Below are 8,649 nucleotides of genomic sequence, written 5' to 3'. Positions count from 1 at the left end.
TAGATAGACTCTTGTCCAACCCTGGCATATACCAGGTGCCTCATCTTTGGATAATTATAAAGAACCAGATGCCTTCATTTGCTCTCTCAGAAGCAGGTTTGAGAAATGTGGCACCAGAGTGAGAATGCAGTGACCATAGAACACCTGGCATCCTGTTCAAATATATTGGTTAAATGAATGTAAGTTATTTTGAATATTAATTTGAGAATAAATTTTGCCATATTCTCCCCTGGGTTTTGTTGATGTCGTTAACCAGAGTGTGTTTAAAAATGCAACTAAAGGAGGGAAAAAATACCGAATCAAGAAAAAAAAATCTTTATAACTAAAACTCATACATTCCCTTTTAGACGATATATTATTTGGGGGATAAGTCTGGCATGCTTAGCTAATAAAATTGGAAACCCCTAGAGTTAAATTAAAAACTAGCTTTTTCTTTTCTCCTCTCCTGACTGTTCATTCTCTGTCTACAGTAAGGTCACTGTCATTATTTTCTTGAAGATGTTTGAATTTGGACAAATGGCAGTCAAGAACTCCAACTTTAATGCATTGTAAGAGAGAGGGGTCTGACTCACAGGGAAAGGGAAATAATGATACACTGGTAATTTGTAGGCAGACTCAAAGGATGCATCTGTTTTTCCTAGGAAATCCCTGAACCTTTGAGTGGAGAACACTTAGTTTTGATTTACCAAGCTTGTGGCCTCTGATACCTTTCATGGCTTAGTGTAAAATATATCCCAAAGCATTTAATCTCCCAAATCACAAATTTCACAGGCTCTGGAATGTTTGCACTTGACTTCTGATAACTAGAACCCATCCTCCTCATTTGTTCCTTCTTTCTACTTGTTCTTTATGACATGACGCACATCTCACCATGTCCCTTATATGATAGCTGTTTCCAGACTCTGCTATTCCCTCTGTAGGGAAGTGTATTATTTTTTCTTGTACCTCACCCCAATATCATATTATTTTCCCAACAGAAAAGATTCACTCATATTTGATGAATGAGTTAGCAAGCAGTCTTTATTAAGATTTATTAATATGTCCTGTTTTCTTACATGAGCTTGGTAAATAAATCTACTCTGCATTTTAATTTTACAGAATAAACTAATAGGTTTAAAACAATTCAAAAGTAAGCTACATTACATAATTTCCACTACATTATTTGAAAAAAAAAAACAGTAAAATTGTGTTACCAGTTTCAATCATAGATTCTACTTACAAGGAATAACATTTAAAATTAATCCAAAATTAAACAGCTAAGCAAACCCCCAATTAGTAATTTTTTTAACCTTTTCTACTGAGCCTAGGTTTGATTTCCCTTGCTTAAAATTTTGGCTGCATTTTTCAAAATTAGAGTGAGCCCATGCAAAAACAGTTCCCTCGCACTCGGTAAGAGAAACTAATAATCAGCGCTCTGCAAGCCACATGGTTGGGCTTCCATCTTCGGAGTCCCTTGTGGCCCAGGCCCTCTCTTCCTCATCTCTCAAAGCCTCTTCATACCAGACTGAAAAATCAGTTGGATCACACCCATTCATCTTTGCCAAGAACTCCAAAACTTTCATCTTGGTAGTTTCAGCATAGGCTCTTGGACCCCACAGGAACTCAAAGCACGGAGGCTGGCTATTAGGCACCTGCCGATACTCTAGGTAATTTTCCTGCACTAAATTTATAGTGAGGAACTCCCTGGGATCTCCACAAATGAAATGCTCCTCCCCATCATGCACTCCTACCAGCTTCAAGAATTCCCAGATTCTTTCTTCAGAAGCACAGTTCCCTTCTATGAATATTACACCCAGAATGACTATCAGGAAAGCATTTCTAGGCAATCTATCATTGTCACTCAGCGTGTCCTCATAGGTGAGGTTCAGAGAGTTGACAAAGACATAAGCACTGCTTAGAAGATCACTTTGTTTTATATCAATGCCAAAGGTCATCTCCAAGCACTTAGAAGCTTCCATGAAGATGACAGGAAAATGGTTCTCATAATCTTTGGTGACAACCTCATGAATTTCTGATAATGTGATGGGTTCCTTCATTCTATACTTGTAAATGAAAAGAAACACCAGATCAGTAGCCTTTTCTTGTATCACAGCATCCAGCAGGGCTTCAGGATCTTCAGAAGACTGACTGGCACCTGAACTCTCTTCGTCATTGCTGCTTGTTTCATCTAAATCCACCCCTAAAATAGATGAGGGGAAGAAGCTTTGAGCATTCTGAAAAATGCTCAGTATCCCAGGAGCATAGCCTGCATTTCCCTCCAGGTTGCTCTGAAACAGCGAATAGATTGAGGAGGAGGAGGAGGAGGAGGAAGAGGAGGAGGAGGAGGAAGAGGAGGAGGAAGAGGAGGAAGAGGAGGAAGAGGAGGAGGAAGAGGAGGAAGAAGGAGAAGGAGGGGTGAAACTTGGTAGAGAAACATTAGAAGATGAGAAAAACATGGAAGCTGTGTCTGATTCTTCCTCTTCCTTCTCATTTTCTTCCTCATGCACTTCATCACCACACTCTTCCTTTTCATCTTCATTCCCTTTTACTTCCTCTTCTTCCTTCTCATTGTTATCTTCCTCATTTTTCTGCGTATTGGTATCTTCTTTCTCTTCTTCTTTTACCTCCTCTTTTTCCTGTCTCTCCTCTTTCTCAGCTGTGGGAACCAGTGGGAACTCATCTGGTTCATCTGGGATCTGGAAGCTTCCATTTTGCTCCAGGCTGAGGCGTGGGTGCTTTCCGTAGCGAGACATTATTTTGCTTTCTGGAGGCAGAAGACAGAAATGTAAACAGGTCAAGGGGGATGAGATTGCACAGGCATGGGGAAGTAAGAGAAAAACAGAGCGACCCGGCACAAAGGGAAATATTTGTTCATGAAGGTTCTAACAAAAGCCAACTTACCGATCTTCTCCAGGTGATATGGTATAACCACAGAGTTCTGCAGACTTTCTATTTGGTTCGTCCTTTAGGAACCTACAGAAAAAAAATGATAAAGGTTCTTTGAGTTCAGCCAGAAGTCAGAGTCTTATTTCAGGGAGTACACATACAAGAGTATGTGGGATGAATTGTGTTGGGCTCCCTGTATTCTGCAGTACAATGTTTGTGTATATGGAGGTATGTGCACCACTTGCACTCTTGGACTCTTGACACTTTCAGGATCTCTTTTCTTCTATGATTTTGAAAACACAAAATTAATCCCAAGGTTCTCACTGTAGTCCCTGGAAGCTCTGTAATAGAAAACTAGGTGGTATCATCCTTAGGTTAAAATAAAAGTAGACAGCCTGGTCTACAGAATGAGTTCCAGGACAGGAAAATGTTTTTTCTGAGAAAATCTGTCTTGAAAAAAAACTGACTAAATAAGAAGCAGTGGTTTCTCAGTGCTGTCCAGGCTATAAACAAACAAACAATGTGGAGCAGTGGTTTCTCAGTGCTGTCCAGGCTAAACTCTGAACAGTTGTGGAGTGAAAGACCCCCTTTGTGCTTATCTTTGCCCCATGAAGAGATGGATTATACCCATCTGGTAGACTAAGGTCTAATTCACAGGACAAAACTTAACATTGCTAATACTATGAAGAGAAAGTGATGGAGCACGATTCAAAACCATATCAGGCTAACCTGAATGACAACAAAGTACCAGCCAAACTGCAGGGATCATAACTCTTCTAGGTTAGAGGTTCTTTCATTCCTTTTTCCCTTTTTATCTATGCACCAACCAATCCATCTATCTGTCTATCTATCTATCTATCTATCTATCTATCTATCTATCTATCTATCTATCTATCTATCTATCTATCTATCTATCATCTTACAACCAAACTGCAGTTTCCACTCTCCCCTGTCCTCTGGTTGTCTCCCCTCTGCTCTTCGCAATCTACTCCTCTTCTGTATCTGTTCAGAGAAAGACAGGCCTCCCGTGGGTATCAACAAAGCATGGCATATTCAGGTTGCCATAAGATCTTCCATTCTTTATCATGACAACTTTCAGCATTCTTCCTCTGTTGCCCCTGGTCTGCCCACCTCAGAACAAGCACTCAGTTACTTGATCATAGAGATAGGGTATGAACCACTAAAGACCATGTTACACAGTTCCTCTAGGAGATAGAAAGAGGACATAGTCAAGCTTAGTACACTTCTTGTCCTTCAAAAGAGGAAGATAACTGTGTCCTCACTCCTCATTCTGGAATATTACCTGATCTCCACACAGATTTTTCTCTCTTCTGATCTGTTATTGTTCTTTTGCAGATGGCCTTCTCTTCTGATGAAGATGTTTACTGCCTGGGAATACAGGGAGCAGTGAGAAGGTAAAATACTTGTGAGGCTTTGCCGTAAGAAACATAAATCTTCTCTACTACCACAAAATTAAAGGAAGACATGCCTAACTGGCCAGGTAGTTGTCTTGGACTGCTCCAGGTAATTAAGAACTGTTAAAGTTGCCAGGCGGTGGTGGCTTACGCCTTTAATCCCAGCACTCGGGAGGCATAGGCAGAAGGATCTCTGTGAGGTTAAGGCCAGTCTTGTCTACAAGAGCTAGTTCTGAGAAACCTTGTCTCAAAAAAAAAAAAAAGAACTGTTACAGATTCTTGAGTTCCATGTTGGGATTCTGAAGTTGAGGCTCTTATACAGAATGCTGGATTATACTCTATAGGTAAGAAATTCCAGTTTCAGGAAATGAGCAGAAAAAGACCCTGAGAGAGGACTGAGAGCAGTGGTTAGGATCATTCTCATCCCATACAGATGTAAAGGACCTCACTTCCCCTTTTGTCTGATAGTCTGGGGAGCTGCAGATGGAGAGGGGTGTACTAGGTCAGTAAATTAAATTTGTGAAGAGGATGGACAGTGAGCAGCAGCAGCAGTTTGTAAAATATCAGTGTGAGAACCTTGTCAGACTCTCCCCAATGCTCCGTCACTGGAGCAATCTCTTGGATAGTTTCCAAGGCAAAGAATCCTTCCCAGATTTTTGGAATGCATTCCCCTTCTGAGAGGACAAATCTTCTTTGGGATATGAATACAGAATTATGGTTAAAATGTGTTCTTGCTGATACCTAATCTTAGCATCCTGATATGGTTGCCTGAAGAAGCAAGGCTAACAAGCACTACTGATTTCTGAAGGGAAAGGGAGAGTATCACTCCTCCTCCCAGAGGATCCTCCTCTTCTTTCAGAGTTCTCATAAGCCTCCTTCAGGTTACTTTTTTTCTTTAATAACCAATAAGCAAATAGCTTAGCAAGCAGGACTATTTCCCTACTGTTTCTGTGGGAGAAGGAAAAGCTGTGACTCTTTACCCAGAGTCATGTCCTTCAGGACTGGAACTCCTACTCATGGTGTTTGGTGTCTAATACCCTGTTGAAAAGACTCAGCATAAAGTAAGGGAAATGCCCCATTGATCATTCTGCCTAGAGTCACACAGAGACAGGAACTGAGGAAAACTGTGGCAGAGGTCTATTTCTGTGGAGGTCAGGTAGAGTCTTAATCTTTACTCAGAGTCGTTCCAGTCCTCCTTAGAGATCTATTCCTGATTTTTCTCCATGTAGGAATTAAAGTGAAAAATCCAAGTCAGTATCAGAAGTCAAGTTATTACCTCTCTTATTCCCTGAACATTTCAGGGTCGTAGCAAAAGACTTCATGGCCTAGAGCAATGTTTCTCAACCTGTGGATCAAATGACCCTTTCACACAAGTCACATATCAGACATTTACATTACAGCTCAGAACAGTACCAAAATCACAGTTATAAAGAAGTAATGAAGATAATTTTATGGCTGGGGGTCACCACAACATGAGAAACTGTATTAAAGTGTTGTAACATTAGGAAGGTTGAGAATCACTGGCCTAGAGCCTAAATAAGAAATTTCCTGGGCAAGAAGCACTGACATTCCATCTCAATTTCTATAGCGGAGGGGATGGCAACAAGGTTGCTCTCTCAAGTTCTTCCTTTTCAAGGTTCAAATGGCATCTTTGTATATTCGGCTTGAAAATTAGTTTATTCATGTGGACTGAAAATGAAGTTGAAAATATACTACAATGTTCATTATTTTCTTAGGAAAAAAAAACCTCTAGAAACAGTAGACTCCTCATAATGCCTGAGATGAATGCTGTTTGAAGAAGTGGAACAACCTCTCTCTATCTGAGGAGAAGGGGTAGGCCCCAAATTCCTCCATGTTTCTTGGAGTTGGGACTGTTCACCTGCCAGCCATAATCCAGCCACCTGACCAAACAAACAAACAAACAAACAAACAACACCAAAACCTCATCTCCCTTGAACTCTGGGCACAGAAGGCAGTAACAAACAGCATGAACCTATTTTCCTTTGGTCTCCCTGGATATCCTACATTAGTAAGTGAGGCTATTTATGCCTCTTTCTGTGGAAAGAAAAGGCTCATATTATCCTTTAGCGCCTTTCCACTCAAAGCTGAAATACCTCCAATGTGCTGAGTTTAGCTCCTTCCCTAAAAGCCTCTCTCAACCATGAAAGGATTCACAAACCCCTATTATTTGTGTTGCACACCAAGTTTCCCAATCTTCCATCAATGTCCTTCCAAGGCCCTCTATTTACATTCCTCCAGACTTGGACTTAGACCCTGCTGACCCAGTTCTGCCCACTCTCAATGTCTTACTGCTTTCGGTATCCCAGGTGAAAGCTGGGAACAGCACACGACTTGCCCTTTCTGGATCATTTCTGAGATGAATGCTGGACAGACCCCTATATATGTGGGTCTGATCGCTCCTCAACTTCTTATTTCACTCTTAAACCTCTCTTCTCAACATTTCTGGAGGTTGGAACCTGTGCTCCACTAAGCCCTCTCACGAAAGGCCTTACCTCCCTTAGGCTTCGGACAGGAAGCTCCAGGTAGCAAACACCAAGCTGGAACAGACTGGATGCCTTTGGGGCAGCAGTCTGAGCAAATGGAATGGGCCACACCTCTTTTTGTCCAGAGAAAGCCTCCGCTATTTTCTGAGGCTCCTCCTACTCAAGGCTGAGACTGATAAGCCGGTTTCGTGTTTTTTCTCAAAAACCTCAAGTCCCATAGTCCTGATATTGAGCTTGTGGAAACAATGTTTAGACTTACAACCTTGCTTAGAGATTCCTAGGACCACAATTTCGTCAAAGAGGACTAAAGCCTTATTATTTCTGTAGAGGTGGGAAGGCTCCCATCTAACCTTCATGCTCCTCCCCTCCAGATTAGGAATTCTTCTGAGTCTTGGCCTGTCCAGAAAGCCTCTGATCCCACAGTCTTCTGACATTGAATTTATGGAAACAATGTTTAGAGCTGCAACGTTGCCTAGAAATTCCCAGGGCACAGCCTGGTTAAGGAGCATTGTCACTTAACTCTTTCTATAGTGCTCAGAAAGACTTCCTTCTATTCTTCCATTAGGACCATAACCTTTAAAGCTAGCATTCTCCCAAGATGAGTGTGGGAGAATCCTACCTCCTCCAAATAATTCACTGCCACCAGCCAACAAGATACAAACTACAAATAAGAATTCTGGGGAAGGTGAGGCCCAAATCCCTGTACATGTAAGGGAGTAGCATATTCCCAAAGCCCCATGAGGAACTTCCATTCACTCTTCAGAGGGTCTCTCCTCAATAATTCTCAATCCTGGGACCACTTCCTTTGCTGACCTGAATCCAGCCCATTCCTTAAAATATTCATCTTCCTTGTATTTCCCACATGGGATTCAGGGAAACAATTATTTCATCCAAAATTGACATGCAACCTCTAGGCTTTAGGGAAACTGCTTAAAAACACATGAGTGGAGGCCATAATATTTATGAGGAAAAGGAAAACTGACAATCCTCAACTGCCATTGTCTTTGCCTTGATGTTTACCAAGGTTAGAACTATACAATCCAAAAGCCTCCATCCCCCTAGTCTATCAATATGTAATCCAACAAACAGCACACTGCTTTTCCAGCCCATAGTGCAACAGAGAGATGATTGCCAGGGTAGACAATGTCAGCTCCATTCTTTTTTTGGAAGAGGGATGCCTCTTAATTCCCCCTGGAACCCTGATAGTTCTCCCTCACTTGAATGTTTGCCTTGTCTGGGAATCCTTTCCAGCAGTCCTAAGTCCAACACACCCCCAAATCCCCACCTCTTTTATATTGGGATCATGACACTACTAAAAATAAGGATTTTGAGCCATGACCTAAAGCAGAGTACCCTGAGGTGCAAAAGATGGTGTTTTCACTGTTTCTGTGAAGGAAAAGAAGATTCTATTCTTAAGACCATTGTTTACACTGAAGGATATGCTTCATAAGGGAGTGAAACCACAGACGAAAAAGCTGCAAACCCGCTTCCAGAAATGGAACATGGGGAAAATAATTAGAACTGTGATAGCCTGGAGCCCCCACTGTCAGGAGGAAGTACCTGGCGAGTGGGGCTGGACTTATGTAATGGCTTTGGGTGAGGAAAATATTCATATTCTTCACTCAGGTTTCACCTCCTCAGGACTCAAACTCCAGCTCTCTTTTCAAACTCTCAATTCCCTTGACCTTGCAGGACAAAACCCAGGAAAGCATACATTGTTTCATCTTCTTTTATCTAGGCAGGGATGGCTTCTTGGGAGGGCACAGGCAGAATAATTCTATCTGTGGGAGCCTAGAACACAGCGAATTTTCCCAGACCTCCTATAAGGTAAGGCCTTCATGAGGATGCTGGGAAAGCAAAGACTT

At 41.7% G+C, this 8,649-nt stretch overlaps 1 protein-coding gene across 1 annotated transcript; it reads right to left on the bottom strand.

The window, feature by feature from the left end:
- Positions 1–1,002: 1,002 nt before the first annotated feature.
- Positions 1,003–2,906, bottom strand: LOC101989972 (melanoma-associated antigen 10-like). The gene is made up of 2 exons (XM_005358521.3): positions 2,881–2,906; positions 1,003–2,743 (listed from the first exon to the last, which is right to left on the bottom strand). The coding sequence occupies exon 2, from the start codon at positions 2,730–2,732 to the stop codon at positions 1,407–1,409; it is 1,326 nt and encodes a 441-aa protein (XP_005358578.1). The 5' UTR covers positions 2,733–2,743; positions 2,881–2,906; the 3' UTR covers positions 1,003–1,406.
- Between the last annotated feature and the right edge of the window lie 5,743 nt (positions 2,907–8,649).

This window comes from Microtus ochrogaster, chromosome X (genome assembly GCF_000317375.1).
Source record: "Microtus ochrogaster isolate Prairie Vole_2 chromosome X, MicOch1.0, whole genome shotgun sequence".
NCBI classification, from domain to species: domain Eukaryota; kingdom Metazoa; phylum Chordata; class Mammalia; order Rodentia; family Cricetidae; genus Microtus; species Microtus ochrogaster.
This window is presented reverse-complemented; position numbering and strand designations above follow the sequence as displayed.